The 24,237-nt window shown below is 34.8% G+C and overlaps 1 protein-coding gene across 2 annotated transcripts in view; it reads right to left on the bottom strand.

Annotated features, from left to right (window-relative positions):
• Positions 1 to 24,237, bottom strand: part of atrnl1a (attractin-like 1a) — a 318,119-nt gene that overhangs the window by 139,069 nt on the left and 154,813 nt on the right. For both annotated transcript variants that reach the window (XM_051126138.1, XM_051126139.1), the window contains exons 22-24: positions 15,479 to 15,531; positions 3,088 to 3,182; positions 513 to 591 (exon numbers count right to left, since the gene is read on the bottom strand). In XM_051126138.1, coding sequence (XP_050982095.1) covers positions 513 to 591; positions 3,088 to 3,182; positions 15,479 to 15,531 — 227 coding nt within the window. The remainder of the gene's footprint in view (positions 1 to 512; positions 592 to 3,087; positions 3,183 to 15,478; positions 15,532 to 24,237) is intronic.

Raw genomic sequence — 24,237 nt, 5'->3', positions numbered from 1 at the left:
ACATGAGCCAGTCTATACTGATGATTCCCAGATGACCCATTCAGAGGCTGTTCCATTAAGAAAGAAAAACTCATTTATTTTACTTATTAGCAATTCATCACACTGCAAAATGTGACTTTTCCTGAGACTTTTCTTAAATATTTCTATAAATATGCTCCCACATTTGTCATATGATAATGACACTTATACTCAAACGCTATCTGAACTATTCCAGTGGCCGTTGGGAGTGCAGTTTATCTGCGTCTATAGGGTAATCTATAACACTTCTCCACATATCTGCTTGTCCTAAAGGTTTATTCAAACAGCAACAAAATGAAAAACTATTTCACTTAGGCATTTGCCTGTGCAAGAGCGCTGTCTGTTTATCTTAATTGAAATCAAAAGCATTTTATGAAAGCCCTGACAAACGAATTCACATAGGCGTCCTATACTTACTTTGTCCTATTCTTTCTTTAGAGATTTCATTTTAATCTGAAATTTTACAAGAAAAACAATAGCATGAAATACTTTACCTGTTGAGCCAATAGACCATGTTATGTTGAGGTTGAAATTGTTAGATGCATTAATTGACATATCGAGATTCTTATTGGTCTGGAAAACGAACAAACAAACAACAAGACAACATCAGTATGCATGTTTCATACCGATTACATAATCTGTGAATATTTGTTTTCTATTTGAATTGGTTCATTTAAAAGTAGACATTTCACTCTCTATAGAAATATTTTTCATGTCTGTAAGGCAAATACACACAGAGTTTCAAAGTTTCACGCTCAAGTTCACAGAGACCAAGACGACAGAAAGCGCCTCCTGTATGCTTGAATTATTTTACAAAAGCGCAACGTTTCGTTGTTATTCTGAGTGCACACAAATAAACAGATTCTTTTCAGATTTGAATGATGTATTACTTTTTTTTATTTTAAGTGAAGTGATCGCATTGGCGCCTCCATCTGCCATGCAGGGAGCGTGCTACTATTCAGCTTCAACACTTCTACAGCGCACATTTTTCTAGGATAACAATAAATTGAGTGGCTAAGTAAAGTTGTTACTACATACATCTTTCAGATGAAAAGCTGTATTTGAGGTTGATGAATGATAGTTGAGCATTTTGATGTCCTGCCCAAAGTACTGTATTAACACATAAACCAGCCATTAATGATCTGTCCGTCACGGACTGTGTGACTTTGCCACTTCCTGTGGAATTTTTTTTTTCTTCTGCGACTAAGCGACTAATAAAATTTTGGTAGACCAAGCCTCTTTTTGTCGACTAACGCTTATTAGACTATTAGTGGGCAGCCCTACTGTAATGTTGAATGGCTATAGTCAATGTTTAAATATTAGAAAAAAAAGAACAATTTCCTAGAGACATCAGTAATATTGGTATCAGTGATGCTCACCTTCAGTCATAAAAAAAAATAACAAAATGTTAAAAATATACTATCTTTATTATTTTATATTATTTTATAATATACTATCATTATTTCTACATTAATTTCAAGACTGAATATGAAATGATTGCAATATAAAAGCATATTTAAAAACTTAGATGTTAGGTAGGATTAATCGCGATTAATTGCATATAATTTTAAGGAAAAAATGTGATTAATTTTTTTTTTTTTATAATTTCGGAAAAAAATTGTGATTACTTAGTTTTTATTTATTTCTTTACTTACCATATTAACAATAATGTGGACATCTTTTTTAACCATTATGTTGTGCTCTATATCTCATGAACATGCTAGTCAATGTTCATGAGTCAATCAGACTAAAATTACTGACTTTGCTCACACAAACAATAACAATTTCCTGCCAAAAATGATAATGTTTGTACTTTTTGAGGATTACTGTTTCCAAATATTTGATTTAAACTTTTTATCAACTTCTTGCTTTAAAAAAGGCCAGTCAGAGCAAATTAGGCTACAATTTTAATAATAGGTTATAATATTATATTCTAATTCCTTTAAAATATAGTTAATTCTCACAGCGGGTTGAAGGTCCAAACTGTCCAATAGTTTCAATGCAGCTTCAAAGGGCTCTACACAATCCCAGCCAAGGAATAAGGGTATTTTCTAGTGAAACGATCGGTCATTTTCTAAAAAATAAAAAATATATTTTTTATATACTTTTTATATACTTATTAACCACAAATGCTTGTCTTGCACTAGCTCTGCATTTACAACTTCACGCATTACGCAGTCATACATGAGGTTACACTTTATTTTGATAGTCCACTTTAGACATTCTGCTAACTATAAGTAACTTTGCAACTACATGTCAACTGATTCTCATTCATTTGCAACTACATGTCTACTAACTGTCAGAGCAGATTGTTAGGTTTAGGGTTAATAAAATAAGTTGACACATATTTGCAAAGTTTAGAAGAGTGTTAGAAGATATTAAGCAGACAGTCTACTAACACTCTAATGACTAGCTGACATGCAGTTGCAAAGTTACTTACTGTTAGTAGAATGTCTAAAGTGGACTATCAAAATAAAGTGTTACCACGCGTGATGTTAAGCGGAAGTACCAACCCAGTGTTTTCAAAGCAAACATGCAAAGAAAGTCAAATGCCCTTTGCAAAAAAAGTAAAACAACAATGTCAGATAATTTTGATTATGTAATGCGTGAAGTCATGAACACATATCGCAGAGCTAGTGCAAGATGACCGTTTGCACTTAAAAAAAAAAAAAAAAAAAGTATATACTTTTTTAGAAAATGATCCATCCTCAGCTGGGATCATGTAGAGCCATATGAAGCTGCATTGAAACTGCAATTCTTTAACTCATTGGCCCGTGTCAAAGTCCACTATATGAAGAAAAATCCTGGATTTTTTTCCTCAAAAACCTTAATTTCTTTTCGACTGAAGAAAGAAAAACATGAACATCTTGGATGACACAGGAATGAGTAAATTATCAGAAAATTTTAATTCTGGAGTTAACTAATCCTTTAAGTGTGGACAAAAAGAAAAAAAACAGTTCGTTGCAGGAATCCTGAAAAATTATGTCAGTTCAGGACACAAATTTAGGCTCTGTAAAGACGAAAATCAAATACAACCCTTTGATTTGTGAACAATGCAAATTCACTGACCTCTTCCGGAGTCGCCATGAAGTTGATGGCCGTGTAGTGCTGATCGTCCTCTTGAAGCAGACTAAAGGTGAACTGGTAGTCTATTAGAAGATTATCTAGTGAGGCAGAGAGAGAAAACAAAAACATATAAATTGTATTTGGAATTTACATGTCAAATTGTTTTAGCATAAAAACTATGAGATCTTTTAACATTATGAACGTGATTGCTTGGCGAAAGTTCATGTTTACGTCATGGCAATCACAGCTATTCTTCAAAGTAAAACAAACTCTCGTTGGGAGAGAAATGCAGTTGTGACATGAAGGACTTTTTGACAGCTCACATCTGCACGAGCAACTAAAGGTCACCTTGTCCGATTCAATTGTGAAGACGGCTTATGATTAAATAGCAACAGACAGAGGAAGGCTGAGGATTGATTTGATTGTCCAGCGGGTCAAAATTAATATCAACTCAGCCGAAGGAAAAAAACACTGAACTGTCACTGACATTATTGCACAAAAAGATGAAAAAGCTTTCGCTGGATTCTAGTTATCATTTATGACCTTTCAGAAATCGACAGAACCTTTTATAGATTAAAAACACTTAACAATGAGCAATTTAGGGTTTCTTTCCATTAAAAAACTGGCGTTTTTTGTGATTATAGCTCAATTTGCTAATCTAACCTATCATGACCCTGAGAACACATCATCAACCCTCAACTTTAGACCATTTGAAATCTAACAAAACGAATCAAACCATTTCTGACCCACGCAAATCCAAGAAAAACTTCCAGGCCAAGATGTTTATCTCAACATATCCATGCATGACGTTGCAAATTCACCCTAAACCATAGCAGATTGGGAGATGTTCGCAGAAAGCGAGCGAAACTAAAGGATATTAGCTTCAACAAATAGCCGTGTTCATTCCGCAACCACAGAGAGCTGGAGAATTACCGCAGATCAGATCAAAGCGGCCGTCTTCAGCTTATCTCTTCCTCTGACCACTCAGTACCCTCCGTTGTCACAGAAATAGAGAGATTATTGCTGGTTCTCTCTCTCTCTTTCTCTTCTTGTTTTTGCCCCAGGTACACAGCAAAGCTATGTTTATCCCAAAAGGGTCTTTTGGTAAACTTCAGAGAGTTTTTCCATCCCATGAAAATCTAAAAGGGAGATCAACAGGCTGTTTTGGGTTGTAGGATATGCATATAGTTACGTCTGCGGTGCTTTAGAGGACACTTAGAGCTATTTACTCCCTGCTCTCTAAGACTTCGTGCTGTGATGATATTAATACTTTTGAGTGTGCATCTGTGTTGACTTGTGAATGCGTGTCAAAAATTCATCAAGCACAATGCAAATATTAAACAGACATAAATAACAATACACTGAAATATTTTCACCGCTTCCAACATTTTTTCACTCATTCAGTTATAATAAGGCAATTAATTGCACAAATTTAGCCAGTAAATCATATTTCCCCCTTGAGAGAAATGAGGGAACACTAAATAATGTGGTTATTTTGTGGTAATTCAATCTAGCGAAATTCTATGAAAACATGTGCTGCTATTCTACTTCAGAGGAATGAAATTATTAACATATGAGGTTATTAACCTTTCTTGAACCTTTCTGGAATATTTTCAACATCAGCTAATAAAACAACCTATACATAAGAAGCCAAAGAGGACGTTCTGATTACAACAGCATTGTTGTCTTGTGACATGCTCTGGTTACGAAATACACACATTTATTTACAATATATAATTCAATAAAGCTATTACAGGAATCTCAAATAACAGTCTCATCAAGCCAAAGTATATTTTCCTCTGAACATCCTGCAGAACACATTTCATTTCCAGGTTCAGAGGTCTGAAATGAAGCAATAACAGAAAGCCATCCTTGGCAAATGGGATCTAGGTATTTTATTTAATGTCTTCTACCATAAACGTTATCATCCTCAATTTTGGAACACCTTGCTGGCGGTAATGAGAACAGCGGAGAGTTAGGGACATCTGGAGTCATCTTTTTTAGAAGCAGGGAAGAAAATGGCACACTGCCCTTAAATAATAAGTCGAAGCTAAATATACTCTGGTTCACACGGTCCTTTTGAATGCAATGAGCTGAAATAAAGAGTTTTTTGCACTGTAGACAACCATGTATGTATAACAAAGAAAAGCACTTGATTTAGCTAACCATATCTGATAATACAGTTGAAGACAGAAGTTTACATGCACCTTGCAGAATCTGCAAAATGGGAATTATTTTACCAAAATACGAGGGATCATACAAAATGGATGTGATTTTTTATTTAATACTAACCTGAGTAAGATTTTTCACATAAAAGATGTTTACATATAGTCAACAAGATAAATAATAGTTGAATTTATAAAAATTACCCTGTTCAAAAGTTTGATTCGCTTGATTCTTAATACTTTGTTGTTACCTGAATGATCCACAGCTGTTCATGAGTCTCATGTTTGTCCTGAACAGTAAAACTGCCTGCTGTTCTTCAGAAAAATCCTTCAGGTCCCACAAATTCTTTGGTGTTTTAGCATTTTTGTATATTTAAACCATTTCCAAAAATGACGGACTCACAAAAGCTCCAGAAGGAAACAAAATGCATTAAGAGCTAGGGGGGTGAAAACTTTTGAGCAGAATGGAGATGTGTACATTTTTCTTATTTTGCCTAAATATTATATTTTTTTCATTTAGTACTGCCCTTCAGAGGCTAGTTACATGTTTCCCTTCAAAATCAAAAAGTTTTCACCCCCTGACTCTTGATGCATTGTTTTTCCTTCTGGAGATTCAGTGACTGTTTGAACCTTCCGTAATAGTTGCATATGAGCCCCTCGGTTGTTCTCAGTGTGAAAAGATGGATCTCAAAATCATACTGTCATTGTTGAAAAGGGTTCAAATACAAAAAATGTTAAAAACCAAAGAATTTGTGGGACCTGAAGGATTTTTCAGAAGAACAGCAGTGGATCATACAGGAAACAGCACAGTATTAAGAATCAAGTGTATGTAAACGCTTGAACAGGGTCATATTTTAAAATTCAACTATTATTTTCTCGTGGACTATATGTAAATGTATTTTATGTAAAATATCTTATTCAGGTCAGTGCTAAACAAAAAATAACATGCATTTTGTATGCTCTTTCTTATTTTGGTACAATAATTAACATTTTGCAGATTCTGCAAGGTGTATGTAAACTTTCGACTTCAACTGTATAAAGTCAGATGTTCATGCTTACAAATTATTTTGCAGGTTTGCTGTGGTTAAATGCTTTAAGTGTATCAAAATACAATCTAAATTATGGATGTCTGAAATGGCATACAACTATTTTTGCATTATGCACTGTGCATGCACTTTTTTTTTCTGCACAGCTTGAATGTGCTTAACATGACTGTTATATTTCTAGTGTGACAAACAATCTGGAGACAGTATCAACCAATATCTCCATTATCACCGACTATCTGCATTTTACAGAGGCATAAATAGAATCAATTGGCATTAGAAGTTCTAGATTCATTACATCATAGAAGTATCTTAACATCAATTTTCTCTCCATATCATCAGCATGACCAAAATGCAATGAAGAAATAAAAAAAAAACTAATTCATCCTCATGCACTGTAACATTGTCTTGATTAGAGAAAGATATCTACATCTAAGGCTAATAGCCAATACAACTATCTTAAGAAAATAAGATAAGCACTTAGATGTCCAAATAAAAGTGCCTCGTGCGCAAGCACAAAACAGCCTGACGAAAAGTATTTAGCCATCTAGGCAGAATGCCTGATTAGTTTTTGTTGAGGGGCCTGAGGATGTCTGGTAGCGTCTGTCCGGCTGGTGGGACGCTCACTTGGGTATGTGTTTAAAGCAGTAGTTACTGCTTTGATTCAGGCTGAGGAAAGTTAGCCATCAATTGATGTATAAGGCATACATATCATTTTTAGGGATCATTTTTGAAGGGAGAGTTCACCCAAAAAAGCATTAAAATAGTCCATGTGACATTAGTGGTTCAACCTTAATTTTATGAAGCTACGATAATACTTTGTGCTCTAGGAAAATAAAAATAACGACTTTAATTATCAATTTCCTCTCTTATTTTTCCGTCTTCGACATGGGTTCACAAGAGTACCACAGCATATGTGTGTAGTTTCTGGTGTATTTTATTGAAATATATTATCTTAAAATCTCAGGCAGTACTTCAGGGGAGTAAAAAAATACTTTATTACAGTCCACCACTGCTCTGTACTATTAGAATATAATACAACATGGTAAATATGACCTCTAGTCTAATAAAGACAAGATTTGATGACAGTTTGGACTGCACAACATTTATTATCATGTATATTGAAATTGCAATATGACCCTGACACTGGAGGTTAGATTGTAATAAACAGCTATCCGTTGCGTTAGTGAAAGAGACATTCAATTACTGTTATGGTGAGTTGCATTTATCGTCATCATTAATATTATCATGTTTGATGGCTGTTGATTTTTCTCCTTGTGATAACAGACATTAGTGTGTTTAAGGCTGGTCGAATTAGCCTGTTACAAAGACGAAGCGTAAACATCAATCCCACTCAGTGGGTAAATGTCACTGACGTTCCCTTGGGGAGTTAGAGTCGCGCTCCGACTAGTCTCTCTTCATGGCTTTAATTGGTCAAATTAGCGAGTGTGTCCGCCCCACATATTTGAAGCCGGACAACTGCATCACTGCACATGTGCGATGAAATCCATTGTGACAGAGTGATGGGAGCAGCGCTAGTAAGAGAGAACAGCTGGACACTGGGAGTGTGAGGTGCTGCTTGTGGGACGAATGTGTGTGTTTATACGCATTTGTCTGTGAGAGAGACTGCAGGCCAAGTACAGTGTACACTTCAGCGTTTAGTACACCATACAAGGAGTATGAAATGGAGAAGAACAGTTGCTTTAATTTGAACTCAAGTGTAATATAATCATAGATTCCACAGAGGTTATTTTAGCTAACCATGACTGACATCAAATGCCTTACGGCATGTGCTGTGAGTTTAACGTGCATTTGGGAATACAATGAACGCCAGGTTCACTTTATTAACATATTTGCATAATTTCCAACATTATTGTGGGCTGAAGTTTATAGCGTTTCACAAATATTCTGCCAAAATAACAGGTTGAGGCTTGATGCAAGACAATTACTACTACTATAATTTGTAGTGTAAAACCAAAGCAGCCAACTTACTTCTATGCTATTTAAGCTTATCATTCTTCTGAGCCAAAATTGAAATAGTATATCTTCTTAGATCTCATCCTAGCAATATTCTAATTTACGCAACATGCTAAATCATTGGTTTTAGCTGATTTTAACTGGTTTTGTTTTTTTTTTTTTTTGCTAAATCAGCTTGTTTTAGCAGGTTTTTAACTTTGCTGAATCCACTAGTTTTAGCAGGTTTTTTAGCGCTTTTTCCCCCCTCTCTAAATCAGGTTTTTTAGCTGTTTGTTGCTAAATCAGTGGGTTTTAGCTGTTTTTTAAGCCATTTCTTTTCTAAATCAACTGGTTTTAGCTGACTTTAGCTGTGTGTGTGTGTGTGAGAGAGAGTGTATTTAAGCAGTTGGTTTTAGCTGATTTTAACTGGTTTTAGTTGGTTTGCTAAACCAACTGGTTTTAGGGGTTTTTGGCTATTTTTTGTAAGTCAACTGGTTTTAGCTGTTTTTTTTTTTTTTTTTTTTGGCTAGATTTAACTGTTTAGCTGTTTTTGCTAAATCAACTGTTTATAGGTGTTTTCGGGTTTAATAAGTCAACTAGTTTTGGCTGGTTTTTAGGTGTTTGTTGCTAAATCAGTTGGTTTTAGCTGATTTTAACTGGTTTTAGTTGGTTTTGCTAAATCAACTGGTTTTAGCTGTTTGTTTTTTTTAGCTGGATTTAACTGTTTAGCTGTTTTTGCTAAATCAACTGTTTATAGGTGTTTTAGGTTTTTTTTTTATAAGTCAACTGGTTTTGGCTGGTTTTTAGGTGTTTGTTGCTAAATCAGTTGGTTTTAGCTGATTTTAAGTGGTTTTAGTTGGTTTTGCCAAATCAACTGGTTTTAGGGTTTTTGGCTATTTTTTTGTAAGTCAACTGGATTTAGCTGGGTTTTCGCTATATTTTTTATTATTTTATTTATTTGTATTTTTTTTCTAAATCAGCTAGTTTTAGCTGGATTTAACTGTTTAGCTGTTTTTGCAAGATCAACTGGATTTAGGTGTTTTTGGCTACACTGTAAAAAACAATTTGTTGAGTTACCTTAAAATAATTTGTAACCTGGCTGCCTTCAAATGTTAAGTTCAGTCAACTCAAAAAAAGTTTATTCAGCTTGAAATGTTAAATTATACTAAGTGACAACTTAGATATTTGAGTTGAATCAACTTAAAATTTTAAGGCAGCTGGGTTACTTACCCATCTGTTAAGTTTAGCAAACACAAATATCTAAGTTGTTACTTAGTACAACTTAACATTTCAAGTTGACAAAACTTATTTTAGTTGACTGAACTTAAAGTTTTAAGGCAGCAGAGTAACAAATTACTTTAAGCTGACTCAACAAATTGTGTTTTTTATTTTTTACAGTGTAGTTTTTAGCTGTTTGTTGCTAAATTAATTGGTTTTAGCTGATTTTTATATACAAAAATATACCCTGTCTTATCTTTTGCAAATTCAGACTTTGTTAACCCCAAAGCTTTGTGGCTCTAAAACCTTTTTGTGTGTGTGTGTGTCCATACTATACAACTCAATGGGATCTAATCTTGTTTTGGACCCCACTGACTTTCATTGTATGCACAAAAACGGTTTAAACATTTTTCCAAATGGTCTTCTTTTGTATTCAGCCGAAGAAAGAAACAACATAAAGGTAAGTAAATGACAAAATTGTCATTGTGTTGGGTGTACTAACCCTTCAATAAAGAACGTGCAGTCACAGGTGTGTATTTATCTGCATTTTTCAACAGAACATCCAATGGGAATGCGCTTTCTAATGTTTCATTTCAGCTGGAAAGAGAGGGGATGCTGGAAAGGATTTGTTGACCACAGGAGGATATGATGCAGTGCGCTATCAATCATGAAGTGATATAACAGTATTGTGCTGCAGAGACTGGAGGGGAGGTCAATTATAAATAATGCATTGGTAATAAATCCTCCTATATACAGGGAACGCGAGTCTGATCTGCTCATAAAAGCCTTGCAAACCCTTCACACGCTCTTTTGACACACAGGCATCTCCTATGTGTGTTGATTAATCATAACACTGAGAAGCTTTCTGCCATAAGGCAGCTTTTGCCTTTGTAGTGCAGTAGATAACACAAATGTCCGGTAAGCAGGCTAAGAACAGAATGGATCGCTACTGATGATTGTGTATCCATTAAAACAAATTGGCTGTCTGGATGTGCTCTGCTTATTTGAGACTGTAATCAAATGGAGCTTAGTTTTAAAAACATTCATTGGTGGCACTGGAGGGTTATTTACGTAAGCCTGGTTTGGTTGGTCAGAACAGGTCTGGGACCGAATTTCAGAGAGTGACAAGAGCAATGATTTACAACAGGCTTTTTTATTTTCTTTGAGTACTGACTGTGTTTAATTTCCTGCTGTAGCAAAGTTTGTATGGATGAGCTCACAGTCGATTTCAAGAAAACCCGTGTCTGCTGTTTCTGAAGATGACGGTTCTTTTCTGTGGCCGTGTCATTTCCTACACATCTTTTCCTATTTTGTGGACGGATGAGGAAGTTATGACCACTCTGAACTGTCAATCATAACAACTGGACTAGTACTAGAGCTGTAAGGCTGCCACCTAGTGCTCTGAAATATAAACTAAATCTAAACTGTGTGTGTGTAAAATGAGATTTTCTGTGATAGACAGAGAATGCTAAACACAGAGAGACAGAGATACAAAGCACAACAAGCTCTGACATAAACATCATGGATTACTGTTAGAAAAATGCTTGTAATCCTATAATGACTACTGTATGCTAGATTTGTGGCACACTGAGTAGTATACTGTCACAACATCAGTGACAGTGTTCAAGAATTCGGGATTGAATTCCTATTAAGTTAAAATAAATAAATAAATTATGCTAAGAATGTAAGGATAAAAATATTTAATAATTTGGTTACTATACAAAACAGAAAAATATTTTAGAATTTAGAAGTGACTTGCCAGGTTATTAGCATCAATAACATTATTGTTATTCTAGAACATAAGGCTTTGCTGAGTTCCCAGACAAGTTCCCAGAAGTGCTGAATTCCAATCCAAATTTTTTGTATAGCTGATCACATTTTTGTTTTAAATGTGGCCAACATCAGATTTCTAATGTGAACAGATCATGGTTAGGAACTGACTCGCATGTGCAAAAAAAGGATACAAACAGGGTTGCCACGTTTTCATAAAAAAATCCGCCCAACTGCTTCTCAAAACTAGTCTGAAACTAACCCAACTGTGTTCCTGGGGGTAAATATCACATTAGTGGTGTCGCTTCAATCCTAGGAGTTAAAAAACAACCTGCGGCAACAGTGAAAATGTAGCCCAATTCCACGGGAAATTGATGGACTTGGCAACACTTGTGCAGCTAGCTGTCATACAGAAGTAAACACGGAGGACATAAAGTAAGCGATTATGTGTTTATTTATAGAGTGATCTGTAAAATTATGCACAGGCTATATGAAAAACAAAGACAATGATGTGACAGAAGAGTTTTGAAACCACATGTTTTGCTTCTATATAGTGTTGTCTCTATAATACTTATGAGTTCTGATATATTGTTCTTCCACTGACTACCTTTCGAGTCTGTCTTGATAAATTTGGGTATATAAAATCTTTGAAGTGACTCTCATGAGTGCAGAATCGTGATGAATGTTGATCTAGAGTGACGTAAAAGTTGCATGAATTCTGATATGACTGATCACCCTGCAGTCACATTGCAAAACATCTGACCTGTTTCAGATTTAGTACCACATATGGAAGTGGCACAAATCGGAATTGAAAAGATCTGATTCGACCTGGTTTGTGCTGTTCACACTGACATGACAAAAACAGATCTAAGTCACATGTGAGCAAAAAAAAAAAAAAAAAAAAAAAAAAACACACAAAAAAAAACAACTGGATTTGGCCCACATTTGCCTGCAGTGTCAATGTAGCTTTACTTTAAAAACTAATGTCATTCTGGCTACGTTCATACTGCAGGCAAATGTGGCCCAAATCCAATTCAGATCTGTTTTTGTCATGGCAGTGTGAACAGCACAAACCGCATGGAATCAGATTGTTTAAATTCCGATTGGTGCCACTTCCAAATGTGGTACTAAATCCGCCACAGGTCAGATGTTTTGCAATGCGACCGCAGTTTGAAGAGTCATATCGGAATTTGTGCAACTTTTACGTCACTCTAGATCAACATTCGTCATAATTCAGCTATTTTACATACCCAAAGTTATCAAGACAGTTGCAAAGGTAATCAGTAATCAGGCTACTTTTTCCACTGTTGCCGCGGGTTGTTTTTTCAATTTCATGGGTTGATGCGACCCCTCTAATGCGATATTTACCCCCCCGAACGTGGTTTTGGACTAGTTTTGAGAAGCAATTGGGTGGATTTTGTTGTGAAAACCTGGAAACCCTGTTCATATTGCTCTTTTGCACATGCGGGTCAGTTCAGAACTATAATCTCTTCACACTGGAAATCTGGTATTAGCCACATTCAAAACAACAATGTGAACAGCTATTCAAAAAAAATTTGATTTGAGAAAAAAATCTGAATTGAATACTAAGTCTCACAGTGTGAACGTAGCCTAAGAGACTTTTTTTTAGAGAGAACACCACTTTTGCTCTAAAAAAGCATAAAGTCAGTCCAGTCTTTAAATCATACGGGAAGTTGTGCTTAAATGGTGTACACTGCCACACATTTGCACTGCATTTTATAGCAGCAGATGTACGGGAGGTGAATCAAACCTGATGGCTTGCCCACTTCACTCTCTGACCTTCAGATATCTATCTGAGGCTCTTTAAGTCAGAATTAGTGATTGTGGCTTGAGGACATGCTGGCCGCTTCCACTTCTTCGAAAAAGGAACAGAAGCCCGTACTTAAGGTGGGATAACACATTACATGAGTGAATGTTCATGTCATGGCTGCTGAAAATCATTCTGAATAACATTCAGGCCTGGGGCTGGTTGCATAAAAGGTTTAGACTAGCCTTAAAACTTAGTCATCTCTTTTTCTTCTTTAAGACTGGTCAAAATTTACTGTTGACGCTTAGTTAACTGCTAGTTGTTCAAACTAGTTTTTAAGACACTGTCTTAACATAGAGGCTAAGTTTATACAACTGGCCCCTGGTTTCACAGACAGGGCTTAGACTAAACCAGGAATAGGCCACAGTTCAATTAGGACATTTAGATATTTTTTTATAAACATGCCTTAGAAAAAACATTCCTAGTGTGCATCTTGAGACAAAACAAAGGCACTGATATATTTTAAGATCAGTCAGTGCAAGTTTCTTTCAGTTGAAACAGCTCAGACTTACATTTTAGTCTGGGACTAAGCTTAAAGGAGAAGTCCACTTCCAAAACAAAGATTCACATATAATATACTCACCCCCTTGTCATCCAAGATGTTCATGTGTTTCTTTCCTCAGTTGTAAAGAAATTATGTTTTTTGAGCAAAACATTTCTGCATTTTTCTCCATATAATGGGTTTAAATGCGGCTTCAAACAATCCCAAATGCGGTTGTAAACGATCCCAGCTGAGGAAGAAGAGTCTTATCTAGCGAAACGATTGGTTATTTTCATTAAAAAAAATACTAATGAAATACTTTTTAATCTCAAACGCTCGTCTTGCCTTTCTCTCACTAAACTCTGTGAATTCTGACTCAAGACAGTTAGGGTATGTTGAAAAACTCCAGTCGTATTTTCTCCCTCAACTTCAAAAATCATTTCAAAATCATCCTACATCGCTGCAGAAGTACTGACCCAGTCTTTGCAAAGTGAACATGGAAAGAAGATCAAACACCCTTAACAAAAAAGGTAAAACAGTGACATAGGACGATTTCAAAGTTGAGGGAGAACATGAGATGGGAGCTTTTCGACATACCCTAACTGTCATGAACCAGAACAAAAACAGTCCATGCAGAGTAAGACAAGACGAGCGTATAAGTATATAAAGTATATAAATTGTATTATTTTTATGAAAATAACCGATCGTTTCACTAGATAAGACCCTTCTTTCTTGGCTGGGATAGTTTACAACCGCATTTGAGATTGTTTGAAGCCGCATTTAAACTGCATTTTGGAAGTTCAAAATCGGGGCACCATATCAGTCCATTATATGGAGAAAAATGCTGAAATGTTTTCCTCAAAAAACATAGTTTCTTTACGACTGAAGAAAGAAAGACATGAACATCTTGGATAACAAGGGGGTGAGTACATTATATGTGAATCTTTGTTTTGGAAGTGGACTTCTCCTTTAAGCCTTGTCTGTGAAACCAGGGGTCAATGTCCTGTTTTTAGTACTAACAAAAATTAAACATAATTCCTCCACACACTCCTATTCATGTAATGCAAAACAAATCTAATTTTCACTACAGTGATACAATAATTTAAAAAAAATGTAAATGTGGAAAAACATTCATATTAACTAAACAAAAAATAACTCTGTTGAGATCCTTAACCTCCTTAAATCTGGCCAAATAAGCAACATGTGAACTGCACATCTCAGCTGTTGGCGAAGCCAAGAGCACACGTGTTTTGCTTTAGGCTAAGCTCTTGGCTTTTAGTGACAAGGTCGACTAAAAAGATTCACTCACACACAATATACACATACACATAAAGAAATAGCAGCAGAAGCCAAGATGAACAACACAAGTGGCGTTATACCGCTGAGAACAGATGAATGCTTGTGTGATGGAGTCCTGATGAGGGGTTAGAAGGAAACACTTCCATCTGCTGTGCTTCCAGAAGGTGCTGTAAATGTTTACTTTGTGAACACTGGATATAGACTTTGAAAGTGCATGGGTGAAATGTAGACTTGAGTGTGTGGTGCTGGATGATAAACTGCATACTCACAATATATGTCTGATGTTTTTTGTTTGTTTGTTTGTTTTTTAGGCCACATAACATAAATCAACATTGTGACTATTACAGTGACTTTAATGTGCTTTTTATTTGGCCATTTAGTTTACTAAGAGCTGTGTCATTAGACTAAGTGTTGCTTTTTTGTTGTTGTTGTTGTTGCACTGTTCTTGCATTTAACATTTTGTTCTTACATTTAATATCTTAAATTGACTTGATTCGAAGATGATGGTTAAAATGATGCAATTTGGGGAAAATATAAATACATAAAAGAGGCAGAATACACAACATTATAAAATGGCAATAACATTGTGTGTGTATCTGTGTGTTTGTGAAAGAGGCCAGTAAGGGTTACTTACAGTAACAAGTTCCTCTAAGTGGATTGCCAAGGTAGCGATTTTCAGAATCACATCTACAGTAAATTAAAAGAAAAAACAATTAGTTTACAAACTTGATGCATGTACACAAACAAACTAGACTAGAACTAGAACTAGTTTTGCCCCATCAACAGAGAAACAGTTCATCAAAACAACAAAAATTCAGTGAATGACTGATTTATTGACATTACAGTAACCAAAAATGACAGTTAAAAAATTCTATTTAAAACAAATGCTGTTCTTTTGAACTTTCTATTCATCAAAGGAAATGTCTCACATTTTCTTAACATCAAATCAACATATTAGAATGATTTCTGAAGGGTCATGTGAGACTTTCACAATATAACTGATTTGACTGCATTTATCAAATAAATACAGTGTTGGTGAGCTTAAGAGGCTTTGTTGTTACCAACCCTGAACTTTTAACAGTAGTGTAAATACCTTATCAAAAAACCAAAACTTGTTGGTGCCAAACACAGAAACTATTCTGCTGCTTTGTCTCAGAACTACAAGTGTGAGTGTTTCTGGTTTGTGGGACTATAAATGGCTGTGTGGTTGTATTTTTATGGTGATTTCTCCCTATGCTGCAGGTAGTACATTCTTAGCTGAGCTTGAGATGATTATAGTGGACGGGCCGTCAGGTGCCCCACTCCTCAGAGGCCTGAAGAGGAGGATGAGACCACACTTCTGATCAATTCAGACTGACAAACCAAACAAAACCCTTCATCCTGTGCCAAAACCACAAAACTATCACCGACTCTCTCAGGATCAGAAAGATAGCAAAACACCCAGAGAGGAATATACAGCATAAATACACTTTATGCATGTATCTTTTTAAACAGTGGGTTGGAGTAATGCTTAAGCTTCAATAACAGAAAAAAAAAACTATGAGGACATTCTTGTATCAAGGTCAAATTGCTGACAAGTTTTTGTGAAGCACATTTAATTTTAATGACTATTCTTGACATCCATATATTCAGTCAGGATTGTAAGCGATTGTGAGGACGACAGACATGGAGAGTGTCAGAACACAGTGGCATGTCTGGTTCAGTTTAAAGCAAACACTCATTACCGGCATGTAAACACTGAGTGTTTATTATTCACCTCATGCTACAGAAGCAGTAAGTTCATGTGTGTGGATTCAGAGCTCAATAAACACACAGATGGATGGACAGACCAGCAGGGCAAACACGCATGATTAATCACCAAATTGCCCTTTGAAGTGGAGAAGTAGCTAAGGGCCTGAGAAAGAGTACTGCATTGAAATTACAGAAGAAAGAAAAAAGAAAAAGGCTGTTTTTATTTAATCAAAAATACAGAAAAATCTGTAATATTGTGAAATATTATTGTAATTTAAAATAACTGTTTTCTGTTCATATTTTTTAAAATGCAGTTTTTTCCTGTGATGTCTAAGCTGAATTTTCAGCATCATTACTCCAGTCTTCAGTGTCACATGACTGATTAAACTATTAATAAAGATGCATGTGATGAAAATACATTTCTTATTATTATCAATGTTGAAAACAGTGTACTTAACACTTCTGTGGAAATAATCATACATTTTTATTTTTCAGGACTGTTTGATACATACAGTCATGTGAAAAAGTTAGGACACCCTATTGAATTCCATGATTTTCCATATCAGGACATCATTAAAACAAAACTGGTCCTTGGCCGCTCTTAAAATTTTGAAAATAAAACCTCAGATGAACAACAACACATGACAAATTGCACCGTGTCATTATTTACTAAACAAAAATAAAGCCAAAATGGAAAAGCCATGTGTGACAAAGTTAGGAATCAGTAAATATGTATTCTTACTGTTAACATTGGAATTAAGAGGGTAAATAACAGTCAAGCACTGCTAATCAAATACCTTTGATTAAATGATCATCAGCAAGTCTGAGCGCCTCTATAAAAGCATAAGCTTTGGCAGTTTGCTGGTCTGGAGCCTTCAGGTGTGTGTTAACACAATGCCAAGGAGGTAAGACATCAGCAATCATCTTAGAGAAGCAATTGTTGCTGCCATCAATCTAAGAAGAGTAATAGGGCCATTTCCAAACAATTTGAAGTTTATTCACAGGTGGAAGACATTTAAAACAGACACCTCTCCTTCCAGGAGTGGACCTCCCAGAAAATTCACCACAAGATCAGACCGTGTAAAGCTTAGAGAAATGGCAGACAACCCAAGAACTATACCTCAGACTCTACAGGCCTCAGTTCACATGTTAAATGATAAAGTTCATGACAATATCATTAGAAAAATATGGGACAAAAATGGCATGTTTGGAAAGCTTGGCAGAAGAAAGCATCTTCTATATAAAAAAAACAATGCAGCACAGTTTAGGTCTGCAAAGTTGCATCTAAACAAAACACAAGTCTTCTAGAATAATGTCCTTTAAACAGACGAGACAGACGTGGAGATGTTTGGCCATAACGCACAGCGCCAAGTTTGGTGAAAACCTAAAGAGCACATCAGCACAAACACCTCATATCAAAAGACAAGCATGCTGGAGGAGGGCTGATCATTTTGGGCTTGTTTTGTAGCCACAGGACCTGGGCAACTCACAGTCATTGAGTTGGCCATGAACTCCTCTGTACATCAAAGTATTCTAGACTCAAATGCAAAGGCATTTGTCCGACATCTAATGTTGGGCCAAAATTGAGTCATGCAACAGGACAATGATCCCAAGCACACCGGAAAATCTACAACAGAATGGCTGAAAAGAACAGAATCAAGGTGTTGCAATAGCCCAGTCCAAGTCCAGACCTCATCCTGACTCAAATGCTGTGGTGAGAGCTGTGCATAAGCAAATGCCCACAAACCTCAATAAACTGGAGCAACATTGAAAAGAAGAGTGGTCCAAATTCCTCCAGAACGATGTGAGAGACTGATAAAGACACACAGAAAATGAATGCTTCAAGTTATTGCTGCTACAGGCAGTTGACTCATAGGGTGCCCTAACTTTGTCACACATGGCCTTTCCTTCTTAGCTGTATTTTTCTTAAATAAATAATGACACTGTGTGATATGTCATGTGATGATGTTTATCTGAGGTTTAATTTTCCAAATTTTAAGACCTGCCAAGGACCAGATAATTTTTTATGATGTCCTGATACAGAAAACAATAAAATTTAATAGGGTGTCCAAACTTTTTCACATGACTGTAGAAAATGATGAAATAGAATATAAATAGAAATCTTCTGTAAGATTATAAATGTATTTGCTGTTATATTTGAGTAAAACTATTTATGTATTTTAATCTTATTGACCTTATACTTTCGAATGGTAGGGTAAAAAAAAGAAAGAAAAAAATGTAAATGTTTAAATTTAACCATTTACAGCTTTAGGTACATAATATATTGTATGTGATATACACCACCAGTCAAAATTTTTTGAAAATTAAGATGTTTGTTTGTTTTTTATTTAGTTATTTTTTAAAGAAATCTCTTCTGCTCACCAAGCCTGGATTTATCTGATTCAAAATACAGCTAAAACAGTAAAATTTTGAAATGTGTTTACTATTTAAATTAACTGATTTCAATTAGAACATATTTTAAAATGTGATTTCAAAGCTGAATTTTTAGCATCCTTACTCCAATGACATGATCCTTCAGAAATCATTCTAATATTCTGATTTGCTGCTCAAAAAACATTTATTATTATGTTGAAAAAGGCTGAGTAGATTTTTTCAGGCTTCTTTGATGAATAGAAAGTTCAGAAGATCATTTATCTGAAATATAATTTTTTTGTAATATTATAAATGTTTTTATCATCACTTCTGATCAATTTAAAGCATCCGTGCTAAATAAAAGCACTAATTTCTATAATATTTAAATATATACATATTTACTGATTCCAAGCTTTTGAACGGTATAGTGTATAATGTTAAAAATGCTTTTTATTTCAGATAAATGCAGATCTTTGGATCTTTCTATTCATCAAAGAATCCTCAACAAAATGTACTCACCTGTTTTAAACATTGATAATAATAATAATAATAATAATAACAATAAAATGTTTCTTGAACAGCAAATCATATTAGAATGATATTTGAAGGATCATGTGACACTGAAGAATGGAGTAATGATGCTGAAAATTTAACTTTGATCACAGGAATACATTACATTTTACAATATATTCAAATAGAAAGCAGCTATTTTAAATAGTAAAAATATTTCACAATTTTACTGTTTTTGCTGTATTTTGGAACAAATAAATGCAGGCTTGGTGAGAAGACAACAGTTCTTTAAAAACATTTAAAATCTTACTGTTCAAAAACGTAGTTTATAACTTAAAAGACATTAATTGCCACATTACTGTTATAGTTCAGACAACAAACGTTGCAAAGCAATTTTGTAGGATTTCAAATCTGGCACTGAAAAAAGTACTTGTTAAAATATCTTTCAGACAACAGAATTGTTTTGGGTTCTGAGAGGGAACGGATTCTGCAGGAGGGTAAAATCTTGCCTGACACCACTTGAGAACAAAAACAGGCATAAAAAAGAAAGGCAGAGCCCTCCAGGGCTCTAATAAAATGATATTATTCCAAAGGAACATTTGCGGAGTATTCACCATGCACAGTGGGACAACCATACACACTGTGCTCAGATTAACAAAACATTTTATTATACTTCAAATATTTCTAATTCTCTTCAACTTCTGCCTGCTTTCAAAAGTCATATTTCTTCTCCTTGGGCTTACACTGCACTGCGCTGTACTTTCCCATACTGTTAAGGCTGTTTTCTTGTATTTTTATTTTGTTAAAGGGATAGTTCACCCAAAAATTAAAATTCTGTCACTTACTCACCCTCATGTCGCTCTAACTAGTACAACTTTCTTTCTTCTTCGGAACAGAAAAGAAAGAATTTCAAAGAATTTTGGTAGTCAAACATTCTGGGTTCCCACTGACTTTCATAATACTTTTTTTCCCATATAACTGAAGTCGAAAGAACCCAAGACCATTTGTTTACCAACATTCTTCAAAATATCTTCTTTTGTGTTACACAGAAGAAAGAAAGTCATACTGGTTTGGTACAACATGATGTTGAAAACAGCAGGTGTCTTGTATCAGCAAGCCGAGCAACTGCCATTAAGATGAATGGAAATGCTAACGCTAAATACCTAAGCTTTCTCCAGGTAATACTGACCTCCTTGCTGTTGAATGACAGCAGTCATTCAGGCAACATATTAAAGTGCACCCAGTGCACCCCAGCACAACATGAGGTCCAAAAAAGCGTAAAAGAAAGAGATAACAAGACAGGGACTGAGAGAACAAATAAAGGGATGGAAAATGAAAACAGCAGGTGTCAGACAGTGGGCATGCCCTCTAGTCATCTGTCTAGTCCTACTGCTCCCTTAGTTTGAAGGAAAGAAAGAAGACAAACAGGTGAGAGAGAGTGGTACTCTAACTGCCCTGTGTTGATCCTTCTAGCCACACACTAACAGGCCCTCATCCTGACTAAATAAACAGAATGTGTGTGGCGCCTGCTCGCAGGAGACTGAATTAGCAGATAAATCCTCCGAGTGCCACATTTCACACTGAGACAGCTCTGTGTGTGCGTGTCTCACAAAGCATACGCAATTGTTGCTCGCAGGGTATAAGCGTTCTCGCTTGAGTACTCCTCAGGAGGGCCTTTCTAATTAAATAGCTGCTTCCTCGTGGATCAAAAGCACATAAACACACACTATTCCAGACGTTACAAAAAGGGATATTAAGTTTAAATGAAACAAACATTAACGAGATGAGTATAGGTGTGGCAAATGAAAACTATTGTGCTGTATAAAAACCCAAAAATGGCATTTTATTAAACATGAAAACAATAATAACTAGACGAGTAAAGTTTGTAAACACTCTTTAGAAAACCTAGTCTGAAAGCTCACATAGATAGATTTCTCTCGCCTCCCCTGAGCCCTGAATCAGTCTGAATGAACGATATAATGGCGTTAATGGAAAGACTAATTTTAAAAAGTAAACAACTCATTTTTGTCCATTTTCCTGTCTCTAGACTTTACAGAAATATTGCACTTGAAAAACACTTTAAGGTTGCAATTTCTTTATATTTTAAAATGAAACAACATGTAATCTGAACAATGTGGTAATATTTGTTTTTTAATTATTACACTGAACTCCAAGTATCACAAAACAGCTTGTCGCCACAGCCAGTGTTGGGGGTAATGCATTACAAGTAACGCAAGTTACGTAATATTATAATACTTTTTCTAAGTAACTAATAAAGTAACGCATTACTTTCTAATTGACAAGAAAATATCTTTTATATCTAAGTTACTTTTTTCAAATAAGTAACGCCAGTTACTTTTCTCCCCATTTATTAATTAAAATCTCTCCTGCCCCCATGTTGACAGAAATCTGGAGTAAAATGTTAGTTCTAGAATAAATGTGACCCTGGAACACAAAACCAGTCTTAAGTCGCTGGGGTATATTTGTAGCAATAGCCAAAAATACATTGTATGGGTCAAAATTATTGATTTTTATTTTATGCCAAAAATCATTAGGAAATTAAGTAAAGATGATGTTCCATAAAAATATTTTGTAAATTTCCTACTGTAAATCTATCAGAACTTAATTTTTGATTAGTAATATGCACTGTTAAGAACTTTATTTGGACAACTTTAAAGGTGATTTTCTCAATATTTATATTTTTTTGCACCCTCAGATTCCAGAAATTCAAATAACTGTATCTCCGCTGAATATTTTCCTATCATAACAAACCATACATTGACAGAAAGCTTATTTATTCAGCTTTCAGATGATGTATTAATCTCAATTTTGAAAAATTGACCCTTATGACTGGTTTTGTGGTCCACGGTCACAAATGTGAACATGCATTAATTCATCTCACTCACAAAAAACAGATTCAGTATTCCTCAAAATGAATAAAAACAGTGAAATTCAACTCAGAATATGACGCAAACCTGCAATAATTAAATATGTTAAATAATACAAATAAATATGCATTTAATACTATTTTATTAACCGATGCCTTTGCTGCTGACCATCAATAATGCAATTCAACCATACTTATAAGCAAAAATTACTCAAGATAATCTAACATTTGTTTTCCTTTTTTATTGCTGAAGAGTTGACATTTTTTTCTTCTGCATTCTACTGTACAGACGTGAATTAACTTTTCTCAAAGCCTGAGGCTTTTGGTGTGAAAAGGCTTTTACATTTGCCAAAAATAGAACTTTTTATATTAAAAACAAATAATCAAGCCCTGCCCAGATTTAAAAAGTAACGGAAAAGTAAATTAACCCATTACTTTCCATAAAAAGTAACTAAGTAACTGAATTAGTTTTTTTTTTTTGGGAGTCACTCAATATTGTAATGCATTACTTTTAAAAGTAACTTTCCCCAACACTGCCCACAGTCACGTACAGAGGAAAAGTGCCTTATTTTAAGGCCAAAAACAGGTTTTTCTACCATTTAAAATACAATAATGTATTCATAACTATCAAATATATGATGTAAATGGAATAAAAAAACGAAACGCTGAATAAATATTATAAAATATATAAGTAGTGGTCTCCTGGAGTTGTGTCACTGGTGTTACGTTTAACAAAAATGGTTTATTTTGAAATAGAAGTCACACTGATGACATCACTTGACTTCCTTCTTCCTATTTGAAGATCTACTGTATAAAGAAAGGTCCGTGATAAGCGCACTTCTCTTCTTTAGTTATCAGAAATGTTCTTATTTATCTCATAATTTCATATGAAGCTTTTAGTTGAACTCACTGGTATGACTTTCTTTATTGTTAGGAAATCGTAAAAAACTAAAATACAAATGGATTAAACTGCTTAATTTAGTGAGTATACCGTGACTGACAACATGTGGTTTGATACCTTGCAGCAGGCATTTTGTAAAATGCATTTTTCTTGAAAATTGGCACTGGTGTTACTATCACTGGTGACACCTTCCTTACGGGTAAACAAATAAACAAAAAAACCCAAAACATCATTGAGCTGTCATTTATGTGCATTCATAAAATCAAAAGGCAATCTAATAAAATGGTCTAAGTTTAAACATTAGAAAAAGAAATACATTTTAAGACATCTTCCCATACCAAAAGTGGACATTTCTGTAGAATCACCCAGATATAACCACTTTGTTATGTCAAAATAAGACTTGAAATGGCATGAAAACATGATCTGTGGGAGTTTTTAGTGAGTAATCAGCTTGGTGAATATTAAAGTAAATCTCCATGCCTGTGACCAATATTTACAGAGGTTTGATGACTGATGATTGACGTTAACGTTAACGTTAACTATTAAAAAGAATAGCTGAACATAAATTCACAAATAAAATCTATTGTTTAAATCGTTATGCCTTGAGTTAATATTTAAAAATAAATGTAAAAAGCTTAAAAACACTAAATTTTCTTTTTCTGTAAGTGATGTTTAACAAAGAAAACATTTGATTTAAAAAGTAGGGCTTTGCCTCCTCATTTCACAACACTGATAGATAGATAGATAGATAGATAGATAGATAGATAGATAGATAGATAGATACGTCTTTGAAGCAGTTTTGCCAATTAGTTTTGTTACTTTTGTGCCACAAATATTCACAAAGCAACAATAAAACACAGGTGTTTTCCCCGAAGTTTTTTTTTTTCCCTGAACAAATGTTTTTGAATGAATCAGTTAAATATATGATTCAAAAGACTCCCTTGTCGCCACCTACTGGCAAAAACAAGTAACAGAGTGACTGAAAAATTTC

The sequence above is a fragment of the Labeo rohita genome, chromosome 13, assembly GCF_022985175.1.
Source record: "Labeo rohita strain BAU-BD-2019 chromosome 13, IGBB_LRoh.1.0, whole genome shotgun sequence".
Lineage (NCBI taxonomy): Eukaryota > Metazoa > Chordata > Actinopteri > Cypriniformes > Cyprinidae > Labeo > Labeo rohita.
The sequence above is the reverse complement of the archived record's forward strand: the minus strand, read 5'-3'. Positions and strand labels throughout refer to the sequence as shown.